We start from the raw sequence: 26110 nt of genomic DNA, 5'->3' as shown, positions 1-26110 counted from the left end.
TAAAGTTTCCGTCATACAGTGTAACATGCATTCATGCTAAAATGAAACCATATACTTATTCAGACCTGTGCTCATTCAAATGTATATAAGTAGTATGTAAATGAATGTGATTAATTAAAATGTACAATATTTCCTTATAATAAAATCTCATTGCTCTATCCTTAGGAATAACTAGGTTTTACCCATTAGTTAGCAAAGTATGAACATTTAAAATCTTAATTAGTGAACATTTTGAAGTCTCTGAAGGTGCTTTTCCAGTGCATGGTACAGCGTGGTATGGTCTGAGTTGGTGGTATGTTTATTAGTTGAATTGTTGTTAGTTTCACTGGTTGTTATCTAAGATTATTACACAGCTGTCTGGAATACTCGATTCTGATTGGTCAACATTCCAAGGTATGTTATTGCCAGATAAAAACTGCTAAATAACACAGTCTCATCTGGGAACAGGCTCATCTTGACTGTCAGTGAATACGTTCACATCCATATACTTACATCTACATTCATATGTATCTGCTTGTCTGTCATACCCTAGTTTTTGACATCAGCTGTTTTTGTTTCTGTCAACTTTGTGTTTTTGACTGTTTAGCGCCATCTTGTGTCTTAACAATGCACAGGTTAGTGTATACTCCATCAGCTGTTTTTGTTTCTGTCAGCTTTGTGTTTTTGACTGTTTAGCACCATCTTGTGTCAGAATAATGCACAGGTTAGTGTATAATCCATCAGCTATTTTCGTTTCTGTCAGCTTTGTGTTTTTGACTGTTTGGCGCCATCTTGTGTCTGAATAATGCACAGGTTAGTGTATAATCCATCAGCTATTTTCGTTTCTGTCAGCTTTGTGTTTTTGACTGTTTGGCGCCATCTTGTGTCTGAATAATGCACAGGTTAGTGTATACTCCATCAGCTGTTTTAGTTCCTGTCAGCTTTGTGTTTTTGACTGTTTAGCGCCATCTTGTGTCGGAATAATGCACAGGTTAGAGTATAATCCATCAGCTGTTTTTGTTTCTGTCAGCTTTGTGTTTTTGACTGTTTAGCGCCATCTTGTGTCGGAATAATGCACAGGTTAGAGTATAATCCATCAGCTGTTTTTGTTTCTGTCAGCTTTGTGTTTTTGACTGTTTAGCGCCATCTTGTGTCGGAATAATGCACAGGTTAGAGTATAATCCATCAGCTGTTTTTGTTTCTGTCAGCTTTGTGTTTTTGACTGTTTAGCACCATCTTGTGTCGGAATAATGCACAGGTTAGAGTATAATCCATCAGCTGTTTTTGTTTCTGTCAGCTTTGTGTTTTTGACTGTTTAGCGCCATCTTGTGTCTTAACAATGCACAGGTTAGTGTTTACTTCATCAGCTGTTTTCGTTTCTGTCAGCTTTGTGTTTTTGACTGTTTGGCGCCATCTTGTGTCGGAATAATGCTCGGGTTAGTGTATACTACATCAGCTGTTTTTGACTGTTTAGCGCCATCTTGTGTTGGAATAATGTGGAGATTAGTGTATACTCCATCAGCTGTTTTCGTTTCTGTCAGCTTTGTGTTTTTGACTGTTTAGCGCCATCTAGTGTCTGAATAATGCACAGGTTAGTGTATACTCCAGCTGTTTTCGTTTCTGTCAGCTTTACGTTTTTGACTGTTTGACACCATATTTTGTCTGAATAATGCGCAGGTTAGTGTATACTCCATTAGCTGTCTTCATTCCTGTCCGCTTTGTGTTTTTGACTGTTTGGCGCCATCTTGTGTCGATAAAATGTTTTCTGTATAATATTTATGTTTTGTGGCAAGTAGCCGTGTAATAAGCAAGATAAAGTACATCCAGGAGGGTTGTTTTCACAGAATAAATCCCTTTGGTCTTACACAACAATGCTCCACTTTGTGTCGGACTGCCGATAAACCTGTTAGATTTTATTCAGTGATAACCTCCTGGATGTACTTTATTCCCAACTCAACATACCTTGGAATGTCATGATTGACCAATCAGAATCAAGTAGAGAGCCATATAATATTCCCAAATAACAACTGCTGAAAATATTAACATAAGCTCAAGCTTTACATTTAATTTAAGAGCTCAGATCAATGCTTTGTGTCTAACCGTTTAGTGTAATAAATGGGATAAAGAACATCCAGCCGACGGTTTATACAGATTAAATCCCTTTGGTCTTAAGCTGCACTTTTTCGGCCCATAGACTTCCATTTATACGCATGACACTTTTGACTTTCACATACATTGCAAAGTTTAAGCTTGGTGAACTCTGACCTGCAAAATCGCATCACATAATTGTGTGAGACCAATAGAAGATCAAAACATGAGCTCTCTGAACAGAAATTTACAATATGTTGCGATCGCTTGCTTTTGTTAATGCCTAATTATTTTGTTTAATCCTGTCCCTTTCTGCAGCACTGTTCGACAGAATTTCGCATGCTCAAACTCTGCTGATAAACCTGTCAGGCTTTATTCTGAGAGAACTGCCTATAGCCGATATACATTATCCATTACATACAGTGGAATGCCACGATTGACCAATCAGAATCAAGCATTCTCGAGAGTTGAGAAATATAGATGCGATGAAATTGATGTCGATTAAGTTTCTCCAGCTTTTCCTCATGATTTCAGAGCAGCATTAGACTGAACACGCACGTCTTTTTTTAGAGGGTGAATTGTGCATTTGTGTGTTAAAGCAGATAAAGAGCGGGGCTGGGCGACACAGATCTCGCTCCTGTACAGGAAATGAGCTGTTCCTACTTCCTGTGACTCAACAGGTTTGTGTGTTGTCTGAATGTGGTTTATTGATTCAGAGCTGAACTCTCTGCAGGCGTTTCCTGAAGCTGGAGGAGCTGGACATGTGCTGCTCTTGTTGAGGACGTTTGTTTTGGCAGATTTGGGATATGGGGGGAAAAGTATCCCTGCAGCAACATTCCAGGATTTGCTCTAGTATTCCCGCTGGAAAGTAATGGAGTGGAAAAGAAATGAAAGGCTTGTTTGAGGAGCCCTGAAATGCCTTGGATTGGCTTTTATGTGTGTGTAAATTATTGTCAGCGCTGTGTATTGTTCGCTTTACGGTCTGAAACTCTCGATTGACTCCTCATGCCAGGAAAAACAACAGTAGTGTGTGAATGAGGGACGTGCGACCTTATGCAAAGAAATACAATCTGAAACTAAAGCATCTATTACACCGATTCACCATCTGCTGAATGACATCAAACATCTGTTTCTGACTCATTTCAGGACGCTGATTGCAAAGTAGTGCTTGTTTTGGTGCCTCTCACACAGCATATGATGTGTGTTTTGTCACATTTTTTGCCATAATTAGGAATGCATTTTATTATATCGTAATTATTAAAACTGCCACAAAATCAGGTAACAACTATTAATTCATTTATTCATATTTTTATTACATTTTATTTAATTTTACTTAAGTTTAATTTATTTTAAATTTTATTCCCAATTGTTTGAATTAATAAAATTTTATTTAATTTTACGTAATTTATTTGATTTAATTTTACTTTATTTTATTTAATTAAATTAAAATTGTATTCCCAATTATTTTAATTAATTAAATTTTATTTAATTTTATGTTAATTTATTTGATTTAATTTTACTTTATTTTATTTTTATTTAATTAAATAAATATTTTATTCCCAATTATTTTAATTACTTAAATTTTATTTAATTTTACCTTAATTCATTTACATTTTATTTTATTCCCAGTTATTTTAATTGATTAAATTTTATTTAATTTTACGTTAATTCATTTACATTTTATTTTATTCCCAGGTTTTTTAGTTTATTAAATTTTATTTAATTATACATTAATTCATTCATCCATTCGTTTTCTTTTCAGCTTAGTCCTTTTATTAAGCTGGAGTCGCCACAGCGAAATGAACCACCAACTTATCCAGCATGTGTTTTACGCAGCGGATGCCCTTCCAGCCGCAGCCCATTACTGGGAAACACCAATACATTCTCATTCACACACACACACTACGGACAATTTAGCTTACCCAATTCACCTGTACCACATGTGTTTTTATACTTGTGGGGGAAACTGAAGCACGCGGAGGAAACCCACACGAACGCAGGGAAAACATGCAAACTCCACACAGAAACGCCAACTGACCTAGCCGAGGCTCGAACCAGCGACTTTCTTGCTGTGAGGCGAGAGCGCTACCCACTGCACCACCACGTCGCCCACATTGATTCATTAAATTTCAATTTTATTCCCAATTATTTTATTTGACTAGATTTTATATTTAATTATATGTTATTTATTTATTTATTATTTTATTTAATTATACATTCATTCATTTAATTTTATTCCCAATTATTTTAATTGATTAAATTTTATTTAATTTTACGTTAATTAATTAAATTTTATTCCTAATCCTGAGTTAGAATTACAGGAAGTGAAAGAAGAAACTGCAAACATGATCCTGGTGGTGTTTTCTGCTACATTTCTGTGTGTTTTCATCCTAACAGCTAAAGAAAATGACATTTGTGGGGAAAAAAAAGCTTACACTATATATTTTGGATGTTTAAATTGAATATATAAATAAGCATCAAAACAATATAAGTGTAACGTAGCTTTAATTGTCTTTATTTAATTAGAATGTGTCCTGTTTCATTCATTCATTCGGTTAAAAATAAAATGAATCAGTATGTTTTGACCACAACTTACTGAAGACTTAACAATAGTTAATGTCAAAAAGTATTGTCAGTCATACTTAAAACTATAATCATTGTATGACATTATTATGACAGTTTGGCCCCAACATACTCAATAATTTGTAATCAATTCATATATAATTAAACTTAGTTATGTACATTATACTAAGTAAAACTTAAAATTCCTTTATACTTCAAAATTAAATTTTTACATAATCCCCCTGCCCCACATACACACACTGAAGGAACATTATTTTTGCCATAAGACTTTGTGTGTGTGTGTGTGTGTGTGTGTGCAAAAATATAACATTAAAAGAGTAAAGCGGTTTCATTAATTATCATTCAGCTTTCAATTTTATTTTTTTAACTAAGTATCATTAAATCAGATGACAGTGTTTTTTTTTTTCAGATAAAGATGCGTGGGTTGTTATTTAATATTACTTCAAATATAACTAGTGCATCGATGGTCTTGTAGTTTAGTTTTGACGCACTTGACGCAGAAGTATAAACCAGGCTTTACCCCAGACATACTCAATAATGTTCAAGTCTGGTGATTGGGCTGGCCAATCCTGGAGCACCTTGACCTTCTTTGCTTTCAGGAGCTTAAATGTGGAGGCTGAAGTATGAGAAGGAGCGCTATCCTGCTGAAGAATTTGCCCTCTCCTGTGGTTTGTAATGTGTGTGTGTGTGTGCGCGCAAAAATGTAACATTAAAAGAGTAAAGCGGTTTCATTAATTATCATTATGCGTGGGTTGTTATTTGATATTACTTCAAATATAACTAGTGCATCGATGGTCTTGTAGTTTAGTTTTGAAGTCATCGTGCATGTACTGTATCATGTTTCTTTTCATTACTGTTAGCGTCTACTTCAAACGAAACACAATTCCTCCACATCCGCTTGACTGTGGATATTAAAAGCTGCCGATGCTAATTTAACTGTAAGGGGACGCTGCTGCACATGAGCAGGTGCTTCAGCTTGACCTTCTGGGTCAGATTCACTGCTCACCACCACTGAAACACTGCAGACCAGGGGCCTAGTTGAGATGTAAAGAAATATTTTTGTGTTGCACCACTGAACTTAGTTTAAACATAACGCTAAATTCCAACTAAATATTTAAGGCAGACTCTATGTATAATGGTGGAAAAGAGATGATGGTGAGATTAGCTTACATTGAAGAGCTTGAGATGATAATAAAGAATCATTTCCCTCTACTCACAGCCTTGATGTCCTCCCAAAATGTACATTTTTGGTTTGTGAATGAATTTCGAATTTTCTTTCAGTTAATGTTTTGTATTTATCTTATCCATCAATTAAAATGAGAATTTTTATGTAAAATAATATTTAGTCTTGTCACCCATCCAAGTTTTAGAAACAACAAATAACTTGACTTCTAGTTGATCATTTGGTATGAGAAGTGGCTTTTATGAAAGGCAAAGGCCTCTAGATTACGCTTATTTGACCAAAATATAATATGATCATGCCTTGATTTTGAATGATTTCATTAGGACAGTAAGTTCTGACTTTGCTTAGACAAAAGTCTTGTCACTGAACAGAAATAATGTCCAGTATAGAATATGTGGTCATGCTGCAGTGGAAACAGAATGAATATTGTGTCTGACTCCATCATGAGCTTGGAGGACTGCATCCATACATCTCTGAATGACTCAAATCACTGATTAATAAAGTCATCTGGAATGGCAAAGAAAGAGTTTATGCAGGACTCCCAGAGTTAATTACGATTCTTTGGATTCATCTTCAATGCCTCCTCCATCATCTTAGGCTGATTTATACTTCTGTGTCAAGCACAATGTAACGCGTACACGTAGCGTGAGCTCAATGATTGGTCGACTTGGTAGCTGACGAGTGTTGGCAGAGGTTAGAGCTGCGCGAGCCTGATTGAGCGATTGTTTACAAGTGTGGAGTCCCGTGAAGGAGCTCCGGATAGAAAAAGTTTTATTTTGTGTTTACCTCATGGTTAAATTTCTTGCACGTCCGCCGGTTCCTTCCTCAAAATGAGCGAGTTTTAAGCCACTTGTACATTAAGGAATCGTTCAGAAAAAACAAACACGAGCAAAGAAACTCAACACAGAGGAACATAAATACCTCACTGCCAACTAGCGTTTCGGAAGTGTTAAACAGAAAAGGCGCGCAGAAGTATAAATGCACAGCTACGCGCGTTGCATGCGCCGTGGGTCACGCCGATCACTTGACGCAGAAGTATAAACCAGGCTTTACCCCAGACATACTCAATAATGTTCAAGTCTGGTGATTGGGCTGGCCAATCCTGCAGCACCTTGACCTTCTTTGCGCTCAGGAACTTTGATGTGAGGCTGAAGTATGAGAAGGAGCACTATCCTGCTGAAGAATTGGCCCTCTCCTGTGGTTTGTAATATAATGGGCAGCACAAATGTCTTGATACCTCAGGCTGTTGATGTTGCCATCCACTCTGCAGATCTCTCGCACGCCCCCATACTGAATGTAACTCCAAACCATGATTATTACTTCACCAAACTTGACTGATTTCTGTGAAAATCTTGGGTTCAAGTGGGTTCCAACAGGTCTTCTGCAGTATTTGTGATGATTGGGATGCAGATCAACAGATAATTCATGGGAAAAATCCACCTTCTGACACTTTTCCAAACGATCAACTAGAAGTCAAGTTATTATTTGTTGCTCTTACAACTGAGATTAACGCAGTATATATATATATATATATATATATATATATATATATATATATATATATATATATATATATATATATAAATATCATCAGATTAGTGGTTCATGTTTATTTGAACAACTTTTTTTTTGTGAGTGTGCAGTTTTTAGTACATGACTATTCCTTCAAAACTGGGGTGGTTTCAGTGTTTGCTGTGCTCTTGCAATGCTAATGCTAAATGAAAATGCTGATGCCTACCTCTGTGTCCTGACAGAGAAGCAGAATAAGGAAGAAGAGCAGGTGAAGCTGTACTGATGGAGGAAGAAGAGCAGGTTGTACTGTACCTTCCAGAGCAGCACCGCCAGCAGCAGGAAGATGAGGATTCCCACCAGCAGACTGATGGCGATGATCCAGCCCACCACATAACCCCGTGGCTCCTGACTGTGCAGAGCCTCCATCACCAGCTGCACACACAAACACACACACATTTGTTTTTTGTGAATTGTGGGGACATTACATATAGTTGAATTCATAATTATTAGGCTTCCTGTGAATTTTGCTTTCTTTTTCAAATATTCCCCAAATTATATTTAACAGAGCAAGGAATTTTTCACAGTATTCATTAATTTCAACTGGTTTTTCGAGGCCGGGTGGCGAGGGCAGAAGTCTTAGGAGAGAACCCCAGACTTCCCTCTCCCCAGTTACTTTCTCCAGCTCTTCCAAGGGTATCCTGACACGTTCCCATGCAAGCCAAGAGACAAAGTCCCTCCAGCATGTCCTGGGTCTTCCCCAAGGCCTCCTCCCGGTGGGACATGCCTGGAACACCTCCCTAAGTAGGTGTCCAGGAGGCATCCGGGCCACCTGCCCGAGCCACCTCAGCTGACTTCTCTCAATGTGGAGGAGCAGCGGCTCTACTCCGAGCTCCTCCTAGGTGACAGAGCTCCTTACCCAATCTATAAGGGAGCACCCTGCCACCCTGCGAAGAAAACTCATTTTGGCTGATTGTATCCGAAATCTTGTACTTTCAGTCATGACCCAAATCTCATGACCATAGGTGAGAGTAGGAAAGTAGATTGACCGGTAAATCGAGAGGTTTGCCTTTTGGCTCAGCTCCTTCTTGACTGCATTACTGCTGCCGATACACCAATCCGCCTGTCAATCTCACGGTCCATCCCTCCATCACCCGTGAACAAAACTCCAAAATACTTGAACTCCTCCACCTGGGGTAAGAACTTTCCTGGAGATGGCAGACCACCTTTTTCCAGTGGAGCACTATGGCCTTGGACTTGGAGGTGCTGATTCTCATGCCAGCCGCGTCACACTTGGCAGAAAACCGCCCCAGTGCATGCTGAAGGTCCGTGTTTGATGAAGCCAACAGAACAACATCATCTGTGAATAACAGAGATGAGATCCTGTGGTCCCCGAATCGGACCCCCTCCAGCCCAAGGCTGCACTTTGAAATTCTGTCCATAAAAATTATGAACAGAATTGGTGACAAGGGGTCCAACATGCACTGGGAACAAGTCTGACTTATTGCCGGCAATGTGAACCAGACTCCTATTCTGTTCATAGAGGGACGAGACGGCCGTTAACTGAGCGCCCATACTCCCAGAGCACCCTGCACAGAATGCCACAAGGGACACGGTTGAATGCCATCTCCAAGTCCACAAAACACATGTGGACTGGTTGGGCATACTCCCACGAACCCTCTCGAGCACCCTGTTGAAGGTATAGAGCTGGTCCAGTGTACCACGGCCCTGACGAAAACCGCATTGTTCCTCCCGGATCCTAGGTTCAACCATCAGCCAGATCCTTCTCTCCAGTACCCTGGCATAGACTTTCCCAGAGAGGCTGAGGAGTGTGATCCCCCTATAGTTGGAGCACACCCTCCGGTCCCCTTTCTTAAAAATGGCAAGCGCCACCCCAGTTGCCCAGTCCAGAGGTACTGTCCCCGACCTCCATGCAATATTTTTCACAGTATTTCCTATAATATTTGTTCTTCTGGAGAAAGTTTTAAAAACCATTTTAAGGTCAAAATTGCCCCCTTAAGCAATATTTGTTTTCGATTGTCCATAGAACAAACCATCGTTATACAATGACTTGCCTAATTACCCTAACTTACCGAATTAACCTTACCATAATTAACCTAGTTAAGCCTTTAAATGTCACTTTAAGCTGTTTACTAGTGTCTTGAAGAATATCTAGTCAAATATTATTTACTGTCATGGCAATGATAAAATAAATCAGTTATTAGAGATGAGTTATTAAAACTATTATGTTTAGAAATGTGCTGAAGAAATCTTCTTCATTAAACAGAAATTGGGGAAAAAAAATAAACGGGGCTAATAATTCAGGAGGACTAATAACTCTATAAAGTTAAATCCCAATCTGTCGTTTTCAATTAGTTAAGATGTCTGTAAACATAACAGAAACACGTGCTCTGTTAATGCCTGTACTCTGCATGAGCAATGGCATCTGTAAATGAGCGTTTGCCCACGGGACGGTCCTGTGCAGATCATCACAGATTAGCTCTGGGACCCAAGCGTTTCTTAAGTGCTGAGGGCAGAAGGGGCCACAGGCTCATTTAAGGACCATATTTAGGGAATTGGCCACTGGTTAAAGTGGGTCAGAAACTCAATCAGCTGAGAGTCCCATATTCCTCCAATCAATCCACACATGGAGGCCTGCAGTGTTAGAGATGACTGTGTCAAAGCACAGCTGTGGAGTAAAAAAAGACTCGCTCCTGCAAATGAGCGACAATCTGGAAGCAGATCAACAGCTAGAGTTTTAGTAGTTATGGATTGTGTGTCATTTTTGGATTATGTAATCAGATTACAAATATCAAGAACTTATAATTAGAGTAAATTACTTTTTAAAACACTCATTCATTCTCATTCTCATACATTTCTGTATTACATATTATTAACACAATAGCTGTAGAGTTTAAAAAAAGCATCGTGCCTGCAAATGAATAACAAACTGAAAGCTGATCAACAGCCTGAATTTAGTAGGTACAGATAGTCTGTAATTTGGATAATGTAATCAGATTAAAAAAAAAATCTAGTACTTATAATTAGAGTAAATTACTTTTTAAAACACTCATTCATTCATTCATTCTCCTTTCTTAGTCCCTTATTTATCAGGGATTGCCACAGCAGAATGAACCGACAACTATTCCAGCAAATGTTTTACGCAGCGGATGCCCTTCCAGCTGCAACCCAGTACTGGTAAACACCCATACACACTCACATTCTCATACGCGCTCATACACTATGGGCAATTTAGTTCATCCAATTCACCTATAGCACCACACCAACATGAGAAGAACATGCAAACTCCACTGGCCCATTCGAGACTCGAACCAGCGACCTTCTTGCTGTGAGGCGACACCACTGAGCCACCGGATTATGACACCATGGATGTGTAGTCTAACATATTCTGATGACAAATTTTGTCACTCAATTTGTTATTAGTAACTGATCATCATCATTAATATGTTATCTACCCGTCAACAACTACTGGGAGCCTTACAATCAAGTCAATAACAAATGAAGTGAAGAGCTCAAATGAATTCTCTTCTTTAAAAAAAATGAATATCAATTTCAGTCTTATAATTGAATTGAATTATGATAAACAAAACCGGAGTGTCAAGTTTCTGAAGTGCCGTTTACTGTATTGGTACAAATATGCCTGAACTTACAGAAATATCATCTGGAAGTCCGCTTGAGACCTCCACGGCCCTGTCGTCCAGCTGGACGTGACCTCGAGTCACAAACTGGATCACAGAGGAGCTGTCCTGTAAAAACATACACGCACACACACACACACACACACACACACACACACACACACACACACGTTTACATAAAAACAAGCATACAGTTAGTAAAAATGCAGTTTAAGAGCACTTTTTACAATTTTTATGTACCAAAATATATATTTTTTAACATCAAAGTATGTTAAAAATATGTCAAATCAGTGCTCTTTTTACTATTTTTATGTATCTACATACAGTGCATCCGGAAAGTATTCATAGTGCTTCACTTTTTCCAGTTTTTTATGTTACAGCCGTATTCCAAAATGGATTGAATTCATTTATTTCCTCAACATTCTCCACACAATCCCCCATAATGACAATGTGAAAAAAAGAGTTTTTGAAATTGTTGCAAATTTATTAAAAATAAAAAAGCTGAAAAATCTCATGTACATCAGTATTCACAGCCTTTGCTCAATACTTTGTTGATGCACCTTTGGCAGCAATTACAGCCTCAAGTCTTTCTGAATATGATGCCACAAGCTTGGCACACCTGTCTTTGTGAATTTTTGCCCATTCCTCTTTGCAGTACCTCTCAAGCTCTATCAGGCTGGATGGGAAGCAACAGTGTACATCCATTTTCAGATCTCTCCAGAGATGTTCAATAGGATTTAGGTCTGGGCTCTGGCTTGGCCACTCAAGCATATTCACCAAGTTGTTGTGAAGCCACTCCATTGATATTTTGGTGGTGTGCTTTGGGGCATTGTCCTGCTGGAAGATGAACCGTCGCCCCAGTCTGAGGTCAAGAGCACTCTGAAGCAGGTTTTCAGTCAGGATGTCTCTGTACATTGCTGCATTCATCTTTCCCTCTATCCTGGCTAGTCTTCCAGTTCCTGCTTCACTGTAGGGATGGTGTTAGCCTGGTGATAAGTGGTGCCTGATTTTCTCCAAATGTAACGCCTAGCATTTACTCCAAAAAGTTTAGTTTTAGTCTCATCAGACCAGAGAATTTAGTTTCTTATGGTCTGAGAGTCCTTCAGATGCCTTTTGGCAAATTCCAGGCAGGGAGTGGCTCATTTTACCATACAGGGCTAATTGGTGGATTGCTGCACAGTTGGTTGTCCTTCTGTAAAGTTCTCCTCTCTCCACAGAAGAACGCTGGAGCCTAGTGCTTCGAGACAACTCTGTCTCTGAAATCTACAGACAATTCCTTTGTCTTCATGCTTGGTTTGTGCTTTGACATGCACCCTCGAACCTCGAGACAGGTGTATGCCTTTTCAAATCATGTCCAATCAACTGACTTTACCACAGGTGAACTCCAATGAAGCTGCTGAAACATCTCAAGAATGATCAGTGGAAACAGAATGTACCTGAGCTTAAGTTAGAGCTTCATGCCAAAGCCTGATGTACATGTAATTTTTCAGCTTTTTTATCTTTATGGGCTATTGTGTGTAGAATGTTGAGGAAATAAATGACTTTAATCCATTTTGGAATAAGGTAAGGTATGTAACAAAAAACTGGAAAAAGTGAAGCACTATGAATACTTTCCGGATGCACTGAATTTGAGTTTTTCATTGATTTTTGGTTTTATTAAATGTATATTTCAAACAACATTTTTAATTTATATTGTTCAGAAGTTTGTGATAGTTAAGATGTTTTTTTAAAACATCAAAATAATAATAATTAATGCTGTATTTATTCTAAAAGATAATGTTAAAAATTGTCTTTTGTTTATGTTTAAAACAGTAAAATGATCACATCACATCTTAGAAAATGTAATTTATACCTCTGATGCAAAGACTTTATTGTGATTTTTTTTCTTCATGATCATCTGATTATAGAAGGTTTAAAATAACAACATTTATCTGTAATTAAATAATCTCATAAATACATTTAACAACTTAATACAGCCTTGGTAAATTAGAATTATATATATGACTTATATAACATGTATTACTCACCCTCTGCAGTATTTCAGTGTTCAGTAGCATTTGCACATCTATACTTGTGGCTTCTTCTTTAGCCTGAGAGCCGAGACTGCAGGAAATAGTCAAACACGCTCGACCGGGCCGATCACAGTCCTGTAGGCACAAAACACCACCACAGATTGACTTTCAGCACAAAAACACAGCAGTAATGTACAGTTGAAGACATAATTATTAGCCATCCTGTATATTCTTACCCCCAATTTTTGTTTACCAGAGAGATTTTTTCAACACATTTCTAAACATAATAGTTTTAATAACTCATTTCTTTTATCTTGCCATGATGACAGGACATTATATTTTACTTGATTCATTTCAAAACACTAGTATTCAGCTTAAAGTGACATTTAAAGACTCAACTAGGTTAACTAAGCAGGTTAGGGTAATTAGGCAAGTTATTTTATAACAGTGGTTTGTTCTGTAGACAATCGAAAAAGCAAATATAGCTTAAAGTGGCTAATAATATTGACCTTAAAATGGTTTAAAAAAGGAAAAAACTGCTTTTATTCTAGCCAAATTAAAACAAATAAGACTTTCTTCAGAAGAAAAAATATTGTATTGAAATACTGTGAAAATTTCCTTAAATGCACTGACAAAAAGAACATTACATATTCAAGCATGTCTTACTTCCGGCTGCTAAATGAAAATGTGATGCCAAGTGTGCTGTTTTCTCTTATCTACGCTCAATTTCATGCCATACCAGAACTTTTCTGCCAGATTTGGTGAAGAAGGCGAAGATGGTGTGGAAGATGCTCTCTTTGTCCTGCGGGATTGTGCAGGGTTTGGGGTTTCTGTGCCATGTGCAGTTCCCTCGAGCGTCTGACACCTGCACACAAACATATAACATGGTGAATAATGCTGGCTTCCATAGAATCAATCTGTGTTGGGATAACATAAAGGAAATGATGTTAACTTATTAAGTTTTACAGTGATATACACCATGTGTTTGGACTGTGGGGGAAACCGGAGCACCTGGAGGAAACCCACACCAACATGGGGAGAACATGCAAACTCCATACAGAAATGCTAATTGATCCACCCGGGACTCGAACCAGTGACCTTCTTGCTGTGAGGTGACAGTGCTAACCACTGAGCCACCATGCCGCCTTCAAATCCCATTTTCTTCATTTACTAAATGCTCAAGGCCGGCTGTAATCATTAAGTGTTGGTGCACTGAAGTGGTCACAGACATTATCATTTATAAAGAGAGCTCAGACCTGTGAAGCAATTCAGATAAGGAAAGGAAGCTCTGTCCCAGCGGGAGATCAGAAGCCTTTCCCTGAGAGCACGTCCCATCTGGAGTGATTTAATGTCCTGCTGCCCCCGGGGAACATTTCACTTTAATATGCAGCATCACTGAAGACCTCACACTGTCCTCTCAAATCAAAGAGAGGATCTCCGTCTGCTGCCCCGAGCATTTTATGAGCCCACTAAACAATCTCATTCATTCACAGGATGATTTCACTATGGTATCAAAGCATAATGAAATAAGTATCCCACATGTGCCACATTTTGGACCAATATTCCCTTGCTTCCTGCATGTTTAGTGACACTATCAAACTAATAGTTTTCAGTGGTGTTAAATGTATGTTAAATTTGTAAAGAATTAGATGACAGTGAACCTGGCATATTTTTTCATGTGTTTTATTATATGTGAGCCAGTACCACAAAACCAGTCTTGTGTCACAGAGGAATATTTGTACTTTACTTTACAGGTATATTGTTTTTCATTCAACACCCCTAATTCTCTGAGCACAAACAGTTATTAAGTAATAATATTAAGCATATTAGGTTATAAAATATTAAAATTACACTGTAAAAAATAAATAAAGTTCCACACCATACATTCATGTTGTCCCAACACAAATTGATTAAGTAAACTTAACACTTTTAAAAAAATTTGTGTGGATTGAACATGAAAAAGTTGTCCCAATAAAATCTCAAGAATTGTGTTGTTTCAGCTCATTTTAATTAAGTAGTTTGAATGAGCAATATATATATATATATATATATATATATATATAATTATTTTTTTTGAGTGTATTATAAGGCCATGATGATGTTTTGTACATTTTCTACTATAAATATATCAAAGTAAACAAAAATTTGTTTAGTAACACGCACTGCTAAAAACTCTATTGGGACATCTTTAAAGGTGATTTTCTCAATATTTAGATTTTTTGAACCCTTAGATTCCAGATTTTCAAGTATATGCATCTCAGATAAATATCGTCTTATTCTAACAGACCATACTTCAAAGGAAAGCTTATATATTCAGCTTTCAGGTGAGGTTCCAAAAATTAACACTTATGAATGGTTTTGCAGTCCAGGGTCGTATACAGTTGAAGTCTGATTTATTAACCCCTCTGTTCTTCCCCCAATTTCTGTTTACAGGAAAGATTTTTTTCAGCACATTTCTGATCATAATAGTTTTAATAACTCATTTCTAATAACTGATTTATTTGATCTTTGTCATGATGACAGTACATAATATTTGACTAGATATTTTTCAGGACACTTCTATACAGCTTAAAGTGACATTTAAAGGCTTAACTAGGTTATTTAGGTTAACTGGGCAGGTTAGGGTAATTAGCCAAGTTATTGTAAAATGATGGTTTATTCTATAGACTATCAAAAAAATAAAGGGGCATTTTGACATTAAAGTTTGACCTATGTTTATTGAAAAATTAAAAACTGCTTTTATTCTAGCCAAAATAAAACAAAAGACTTTATCCAGAAGAAAAACTATTATCAGACATACTGTGAAAATTTCCTTGCTCTTTTAAACATCATTTGGGAAATATTTAAAAAAGGAACAAATTCAAAGGGGGGGCTAATAATTCTGACTTCAATTGTAAATAACAACACTTTGGAGGTTAAATGTCCAGTTCGTTAAGTGACACTGAGAGTTTTGTTGTGTTTGAAAATAATCTTTGCAGAGGCTGTGGATTAAAGCTAATAATGTTATAAATAATCTTTAGTTTCTTGCACAAACCAATCATTGGAAACACATCGTTGGCTGCCAAGAGTATTAATATAGTTTTTCTGTGCATTTCTTTTTTACTTTCAAAGAGCTGGATGCCATTGACTTGTATTTTCAGCTAAAAAATACATGGGAACTATCAGAATTCTTTAACTACTAGATTGGCAAAAGGTCGTTCTGACCATATAAGACTGCACGGAGTTAATGTTTGTCATGTTACATTTTAGATTTAAGTTTTGAATGTCTGTCATCATATTTTATGAAGTCATTACCCTAAAATACGATCTTTTTTCCCAAAATGCCAGCAAATGTGTCTGCAACTCTCACATGGTCGCCCACTGAATCTAAGCAGGGCTACACCAGGTCAGTACCTGGATAGGAGACCACATGGGAAAGCTAGGTTGCTGCCGGAAGTGGTGTTAGTGAGACCAGCAGGGGGCGCTCAACCTGTGGTCTGTGTAAGTCGTAACGCCCCACTATATTGATAGGGACTCTATATCTGTCTTTCAGATGAGACATTAAACCGAGGTCCTGACTCTCTGTGGTTGTTACAAATCGCAGGATGTAGGGGTTTAACTCCGGCATCCTGGCCAAATTTGCCCACTGGCTTCTGTCCATCATGGCCTCCTAACCATCCCCAAATCATAACTGGCTCCATCACTCTGTCTCCTCTCCACCAATCAGCTGGTGTGTGGTTTGTGGTTTGATGCAATATGGCTGCCGTCACATCATCCAGGTGGATGCTGCACACTGGTGGTGGATGAGGAGATCCCCCCCAAAAATGTGTAAAGCACTTTGAGTGTCCAGAGAAGTGCTATATAAAATGTAAGGAATTATTATTATTAAATATAGCCTGTAATTGTGCCACTGACGTTTCATATTCAAAGGAACGAGAAAAAATAGCAGGTACTAAAGCAGGGATGGGCAAACTCGATCCTGGAGGGCCGGTGTCCCTGCATAGTTTTGCACCAACCCTAATCAAACACACCTGCTTGTAGCTTTCTAGTGATCTTGAAGACACCAATTAGGGTGTTCAGGTGTGTTTGATTAGTGTTGGAGCAAAACTCTGCAGGGACATCGGCCCTCAAGGATCGAGTTTGCCCATGCCTGTACTAAACTGTATGTGGTCAATTTGACCATTATAGTCCTTCAAAGTAGAAACACTGTGTTTGTGTTATGTCATTTTAATAAAATATCATTGTTAGAATAAAATAAAACAAATTTAGGAAAAATCAGGGTTCTCCAGTTATACAGTTAAACTTGGATGACCTGAGGGGGAGTAAATAAACAGCAAATGATCATTTTTTTGGGGTGAATATCTCTTTAAATGTTAAAATGAGATGTTTAAAAATGTGCCATTACATTATAGCATGCAAAGAAACGAACAAAAACCTGCCTCTATAATCATAATCTTTGAGAAACAGAACATAACAGAGTGTTTTAGTGCTTATTTCAGCTGGAAACTGCTGTGAAATGTATGAGTGGGAATGTTTTTGGAGTTTGGAAAAATGTACTGTAGGTCAAAGCATGTTTTCCTTTCAGCTTGGGCTGCTAATATATGTATGTGCTTTCAACACAGACGCTATTCCAAACAGTAGACTGTAAAATCAGGCCAGAAACATGAACTGCACCACTATTTGCATCCAAACGTTAAATTCACAAGCCAAAGTGTGTGTCACTGAGAAACCTCAGATGAGGCAGAGCATTAGTGTGAGGAGAATCTCCAGTGTTTTAATTATGAATTATGAACACAATTATAGTTAGCATCCTCAATAATAACAGAGCGGGAAAACAGCGATATCCCCTGTTTGAGAAGTAGCTGAGGTTTATTATAGCCACAGAAATTCAAGAGCACATGTTATCTTAGACAAAAATTCACTTCAGCATTTAAGTGTTTGCTTGAGTTAGTTGGTAAGGTCATGGCGTTTGGGTCAAATTAACCCCAAATTAAGACTGACTGTTGATTTTTGGTGAAGTGCATGAAAACTAATGGGGTAAATTTGACCTTGAATCCTATTGTAATCGATACAGGCTTTTTAAAACAACTATACTTCTTGTTGTAGCAACAGTTTTCACTCAGAAATGTCCCAGATGATTACAAATCACAAGTAATACATACATTTTTTAGTAGAACATTAAATAGTGTTTTCTTCATGATACATTTCATGATAAATCATGATATATCAATAAATATGTCTATATAGTTGCACTAATATTAATTAAGGTTAAGAAGTCTTCTTAAGGTTAATTCTTAACCTTAAGGTTAATTAAGGTACGTACTCTTAAGGGTTTACATGCTGGTTAAATTTACCTAACACACAAAAATAAAGGGTTAAAGTATATATGTCAATATATAAAGTATATATGTCAGTATATTGTATTTGTGGTTTTCATAACATCTCAGCGGATATCATTGAGAATATCATTCACTGTTTGCAAAAAAAACCATGCTTTGACTGCATGATAAAGTCTACAACAATGCTATAACTGAAATTATGAAAGCAACAACAATCCAACTCATTTTTATACCCATTTGTGCCATCTACAATATTATTGAAATTGTAGTTTTAAAAACATTTCATCTGTTATAATAAGTATATAAAGTGTGTAACTCACTGGTTGCAAAACAAACAACAACCAAAAACATGCTTTGACTGCAAGATGAAGCCTACGACAATCCATTGAGCCCAATTCAAGTTATGAAAGCAGCAAAAATCCTAACCTATTATTATACCCATGTTTACCATCTACAATAATTTTGCAATTGTAGTTTTTTTTATATAACATTCCAGCTGAGATTATTGAGCATGTCTTAATGAAACCTACGGCAATGCATTGAGCCATTAACTCAAGTTATGAAAGCAACAAAAATCCAAACATATTTTGGACATATATAACATATATTACATATATACCCCTGTTTACTAATTGAAATATTATGGCAATTGTAGTTTTAATAATAATCCAGCAGATGTTATTCAGTATGTCACTCACTGGTTGCAAAAAAAACAACCAAAAACATGTATTGCCTCTAAGATGAAGCCTACGACAATGCATTGAGCCTATAATTCAAGTTACGAAAGCAACAAAATTACAGAAATATTTAAACACTGGTGTTTACCATCTACATTATTATTGTATTTGTGGTTTTAATAACATGTCAGCTGATATCATTGAGTATGTCAGTCACTGTTTACCATCTACAATAATATTGCAATTGTAGTTTTAATAATGTGCCTGCTGATTTTGAGTAAATCACTCACTGGTTGCTAAAAAAACACCCAGAAACATGCTTTGACTGCATGATGAAGCCTACGACAATGCATTGAGCCCATACTTCAAGTTATAAAAGCAACAATAATTCAAACGTATTTTATACCCATGTTTACCATCTACAGTCGTATTGTAACTGTAGCTTTAATAATGTACCATCGGACATTGGGTAAGTCACTTACTAGTAGCAAAAACAACCAAAAACATGCTTTAACTGCATGTTGAAGCCTACGACAATGCTATAATGAAAGCAACAACAATCAAAACACATTTACACCCATGTTTACCATCTACAATGGTAAACAACTACCAAATCTACAACTAAAACTTGCTTTGACTGCAAGACGAAGCCTACGACAATGCATTGAGCCTATAATTCAAGTTATGAAAGTAACAACAATTTAAATGCATTTTTTACCCATGTTTACCATCTACAATATTATTGTAATTGTAGTTTTAATAATGCTTCAGCTGATATAATTAAGTGTGTCACTCACTGTTTGCAAAAATCAAAAACAACAACTAAAAAACATGCTTTGACTGCATGATGAAGCCTACAACAATGCAGTAATAAGCCTATAATTCAAGTTATGAAAGCAACAACAATTTAAACGCATGTTTATACCCATGTTTACCATCTACAATATTATTGTAATTGTAGTTTTAATAATGTCCCAGCTGACATTATTAAGTGTGTCACTCACTGGTTGCAAAAAAACAACCAAAACATGCTTTGACTGCATGATGAAGCCTACGACAACGCATTGAGCCCATACTTCAAGTTATAAAAGCAACAATAATTCAAACGTATTTTATACCCATGTTTACCATCTACAGTAGTATTGTAACTGCAGCTTTAATAATGTACCATCGGACATTGGGTAAGTCACTCACTAGTAGCAAAAAACAACCAAAAACATGCTTTAACTGCATGTTGAAGCCCACGACAATGCTATAATGAAAGCAACAACAATCAAAACACATTTACACCCATGTTTACCATCTACAATAGTACTGCAATGGTAGTTTTAATATCGAGCCAGCTGATTTTGAAAAACAACTAAAACATGCATTGACTGCAAGACGAAGCCTACGACAATGCATTGAGCCTATAATTCAAGTAATGAAAGTAACAACAATTTAAATGCATTTTTTACCCATGTTTACCATCTACAATATTATTGTAATTGTAGTTTTAATAATGTCCCAGCTGCCATTATTAAGTGTGTCACTCACTGGTTGCAAAAAAACAACCAAAACATGCTTTGACTGCATGATGAAGCCTACGACAATGCACTGAGTCTATAATTCAACTTATGAAAGCAACAAAAGTCTATATACATTTATGTTTACCATCTACAATAATATTGCTATTGTAGCAAAATTGAAGCCTAGCAAAGATGAAGCCTATAACAATGCTGCATCCAAAATTAAAACACATTTTTATACAGTGTATGTAAGTTTACCATCCACAATAGTATAGTAATTGTAGTTTAATAACGTGCAGGCTGATATAATTAAGTATGCCACTCACAGGCTGCAAAAAACAACCCAAACCTGCTTTGACTACACGATAAAGCCTATGATAATGCTATAATTCAAGTTATGAAAGCAACAAAAATCCATGCGCATTTTCATACCCATTTTTGTGACTGTGGAAGGCAGCTGACAGTAAGGCGATTTCTCAATCAAAGCTGATGTCTCATAACTCTCTCTAAGCCAAGACATCTCTGGAGCGTGGAGGGATGGGCTCAAGCTGTTTGTGTAAAAATGCCCCATGTGCTTCCAGTGGAATTCCTCCATGTGTGCAGTTTTAATTAGGCCCAGTGTTTGTGTTGTGGGTGTGGGAACGTGGGCTTCCCCGGCTCTGCCACTGTGCTGCAGGTTAGTCAGGGTGAACAGAAGTCTTTCCCCAAGTGTCCCATTCCACCCTTCCGTGCAAGTCATCTAATCCCAGCGTAAGTGATTCCATATGGGACGTCCAGGGTGGGATACAAACCTCCCGGTCTACCAGTTCACAGTAAACAGGTTGATCCTTGACCTAAACTAAAGCAATATGGTCGCTGTAAACAGGCTTTCTACAGGTTTCACTAAGTCTGATTTAAGACTTTTATTGACCATTATGAGTAAAATTTCAGACTGATACTAGTTTGGTTGGGCCAGTGGAAAAGATTGTAACTTGCCACATCAAATAATATTTTCTAACTTATTTATTTCTTAGCAATATGTTTTAAATTAGGTGGCATGGTGGCTCAGTGGTTAGCACTGCGGCCTCACAGCAAAAAGGTCGCTGGTTCGAGTCCCGGCTGGGCCAGTTGGCATTTCTGTGTGGAGTTTGCATGTTCTCACCGTGTTGGCGTGGGTTTATAAAAATATTTAATAATAATATTAAATTAATAATAATAATATTAATATAATTTAATAATATTTTTAAATATTTGTACTGATATAGTGTTTGTTTTTTCACAATGAAAAATGTGAACACATAATACATAAAAAAAGAGTAAAGAAGAGTGAAGAAAAAAAATGACTCCTTTAAGACCTACAACAAGACCTAGGACTTTATAAGACCCAACATTTTGTTTTTGAAATTGAAGACATTTTAAGACTTTTCAAAACCCAGCCGACACCCTAGGGTTAAATCAACATGGTGGTCTTGAATTTCAGCTTTCGATAAGAAGCTCATTGTGAGTCTAGCTTCGGCTCTGCTAGTAAACCTGTCTCTCACCTGTGAATTAACTATAAGCCTGGGGATGTTGATGTGTTAAGCCCTCTCGGCCCACCACTGCAGTTTATGAGAAGTCAACATAATCCTCACATTTCTATAGATACAATATAGATAAAGCTCTGTATATTTAGCTGAAAAATAAAGGTAAACCTCATATCGCTACCTTAAGCAGAAACAATATTTATAGGGAATATAAGGCATAATTGTGCCATTTAATTAGTGGAAAGGTAATGCAACAACGCAGCATAAATTTTTCCACTAACCACATGATTTTTTTTTGCCTGATAATGTAAAAACTATTATTTAATCCTCAATTTTAGCCTAATAAATCCTGCATCATTCTGGAAGGGTCATAACTAATTGAAAAATATTGTAGCATGTAAATCAATGCACCATAATATCAATGCAATACAGCTACAGTGCAATCTGTGCTCAATTTTAACTCACAAATACAGAAACTGTAAGTTTGAGTAGTCTATAACATGATTTTTGACACAAACATGTTTCATAACGTACTAAAAAAGGTCTGAAATAACAAAGACTACTAAAAATATTAATATTGTAATTTTACAGTTTGCTCTAAACTAAATATATCTCCAATATTCAGCCTTTTATTTAACTCTGAAATATTAACAGTAATATTTAAATTAAATTCAATATTACTATTATTATTCAATATAAATATAAACACTAATATTTAAACAATTAATAAAATAAAATATTAATGTTAATATTTAATTTAAATATGAACAATACTATTTAAATAAAAAAGAATAAATGCATTTAAATATTACTGTTAATATTTAATTTAAATATGAAAAATAATATTTAAATAAAATATAATAAATACATTTAAATATTACTGTTAATATTTAATTTAAATATGAACAATAATATTTAAATAAAATATAATAAATACATTTAAATATTACCAATAATATTTAATTGAAATATGAACTATAATATTTAAATAAAATATAATAAATACATTTAAATTTTACTGTTAATATTTAATTTAAATATGAACAATAATATTCAAATAAAATACAATAAATACATTTAAATATTACTGTTAATATTCAATTTAAATATGAACAGTAATATTCAAATAAAATACAATAAATACATTTAAATATTACCAATAATATTTAATTGAAATATGAACAATAATATTTAAATAAAATATAATAAATACATTTAAATATTACCAATAATATTTAATTTAAATATGAACAGTAATATTTAAATAAAATATAATAAACACATTTAAATATTACCAATAATATTTAATTTAAATATGAACAATAATATTTAAATAAAATATAATAAACACATTTAAATATTACCAATAATATTTAATTGAAATATGAACAATAATATTTAAATAAAATATAATAAATACATTTAAATATTACTGTTAATATTTAATTTATAATGAACAATAATATTTAAATAAAATATAATAAATACATTTAAATATTACCAATAATATTTAATTGAAATATGAACAATAATATTTAAATAAAATATAATAAATACATTTAAATTTTACTGTTAATATTTAATTTAAATATGAACAATAATATTCAAATAAAATACAATAAATACATTTAAATATTACTGTTAATATTCAATTTAAATATGAACAGTAATATTCAAATAAAATACAATAAATACATTTAAATATTACTGTTAATATTCAATTTAAATATGAACAGTAATATTTAAATAAAATATAATAAATACATTTAAATATTACCAATAATATTTAATTGAAATATGAACAATAATATTTAAATAAAATAAATTAAATACAACTAAATACTACCAATAATATTTAATTGAAATATGAAAAATAATATTTAAATAAAATATAATAAATACATTTAAATATTACTGTTAATATTTAATTTAAATATGAACAGTAATATTTAAATAGGATAAAATGAAATACAACTAAATATTACCAATAATATTTAATTGAAATAAGAACAGTAATATTTAAATAAAAATTTAATTAAATATTGTTAATACTGTTAATATGTTAACAGTAATATTGAAATAAAATAAAATAAAATTATGTTATCTAACATCCAACAATCAAATTTTACATTTCTAAAAAATAAATTGCCCAGTTCATTTCTTAGAAAGATTATAGTGAAAATGGACAGCTGTAACACTGATGTGAAGGAACTGCTGAGAGAATGAATTCTAGCTAAAAAAACACCCAGAGCATCAGTGGCAGGAACTCACTTGTGTGTCAATGATATGGAACATGTCAGGTCCGCTGCCAGCCAGCCGGTGGGGGATCCTGATGTCCACCCTGGAGCCTGGAAGTCTGCTGGGTCCATTGTTTATCACCTACACAAACAACACACAGGAAATGGAAAAATGCTGCGGTCTGTGATGCAAGATATTCAGATTTGTTATTTAAAAAAACAACAACATCAAAATGCTTAAGACATTAAAAATGGGGGTCAAAAAATAGAGACATTTGTTCTCGTTTGAAGTATAAACACTTAGACTTTTGCACTTAGGTTTTACAGATTTTTTATTTTTATTATAATATTATTGGCTACAACATTACAATATTATATTATAAAATAAGCCATTTTAGTTCTGAGGTAAATACTTAGATAATTGAGTCACGCTTAACAATAAGGTTCCATTAGTTACTGTATTTACACACAATGAAAAATACATTCATTACAGTATTTATTCATCTTTGTTAACATTAGCTAATCAAAATTCAATCATTGTTAGACGTTGTTAACTTTATGTTGGGATTTTAATACTATTACTCATTCTTAGTTCATTCATTCATTCATTCATTCATTCATTCATTTTTCTTCAATTCATCCCTTTATTCATCTGAGGTCGCCACAGTGGAATGAACCAGCAACTTATCCAGCATATGTTTTACCCAGCAGATGCCCTTCCAGCCACAACCCAGTACTGGGAAACACCCATACACTCTCAAATTCACACACACTCATACACTATGGCCATTTTAGTTACCCAATTCACCTATATAGCGCAATGTGATTGGACTGTGAGGGGAAACAGGAGCACCCGGAGGACACCCACGCCAACATGAGCAGAACATGCAAACTCCACACAGAAATGCCAACTGACCCAGCGATGAATTTCCCTTACTTACCACACAGATTCTTCTAAATAGTCTATTCTTGAACATGCGTTACCTGAAAAGTGAAGTTAAGCGGCTGAAAGCTGCACTCCATGTCCTCCAGCTGGACGAAGCGTGATCGGTCCACTGAGTTTCCATACACAAAAGATGTAGGGTTGACCACACTGTAAAACAGAAACATGGTTACTATATTAATCCTTTACTCTGCTATACTGTTATGGCCCTCACTTGAAGAGATTCACATAATGGTTGATTTAATCTATTTTATACCCTGTTCCTAAAGCAGGGGTGCCCAAACTCGGTCCTGGAGGGCCGGTGTCCTGCAAAGTTTAGTTCCAACCCCAATCAGACACACCTGGGTTAGCTAATCAAACTCTTACTAGGCTTTCTAAAAACATTCTCGCAGGTGTGTTGAGGCAAGTTGAGGCTAAAATCTGCAGGACACCGGCCCTCCAGGACCGAGCTTGGACACCCCTGTCCTAAAGGTACGCCAACAGTACGCATTTTCAACCTCTCCCTCATCAAGCGCACCTGAATCAACTCATCAGAACATAAGAAGAGACGCAATACCAGAAGTTAATAGGTCAGATAAGGGAGACATCCAAAATATGTACTGTTGGTGTGCCTCCAGGCAGGGGCGTAACAGCCATTTTAAAAGTGGGGGTGACAGCTGTATGGTCACTCAAAAGTGATTAATGATTTATCAGCAATAAAGTTTATTTAATAATCTTTTAACCAAAATTCTAAAATAATTACTAAATATTATTAATAACAATAAATAAACAGAACCACACATATTTAAATTAAGCATTACTCTGTGTGAAAATATTTTTAAATACTACAATGCAATTGCAAAATTGCAAGTTGATACTACACATATAACGTAAGATGGACATCGCCATGTGTACTTGCGGCGATGCGTCATT

At 35.6% G+C, this 26110-nt stretch overlaps 1 protein-coding gene across 1 annotated transcript in view; it reads right to left on the bottom strand.

Moving 5' to 3' along the window:
* itga9 (integrin, alpha 9) overlaps positions 1-26110 on the bottom strand; it is a 234721-nt gene that overhangs the window by 8023 nt on the left and 200588 nt on the right. Inside the window, exons 22-27 of the mRNA XM_056470391.1 lie at positions 25240-25348; positions 24290-24397; positions 13753-13878; positions 13029-13148; positions 11014-11109; positions 7658-7777 (exon numbers count right to left, since the gene is read on the bottom strand). Of these exons, the coding sequence (XP_056326366.1) occupies positions 7658-7777; positions 11014-11109; positions 13029-13148; positions 13753-13878; positions 24290-24397; positions 25240-25348 (679 nt within the window). The remainder of the gene's footprint in view (positions 1-7657; positions 7778-11013; positions 11110-13028; positions 13149-13752; positions 13879-24289; positions 24398-25239; positions 25349-26110) is intronic.

Source organism: Danio aesculapii, chromosome 13 (assembly GCF_903798145.1).
Source record: "Danio aesculapii chromosome 13, fDanAes4.1, whole genome shotgun sequence".
NCBI classification, from domain to species: Eukaryota; Metazoa; Chordata; class Actinopteri; order Cypriniformes; family Danionidae; genus Danio; species Danio aesculapii.
The sequence above is the reverse complement of the archived record's forward strand: the minus strand, read 5'-3'. Positions and strand labels throughout refer to the sequence as shown.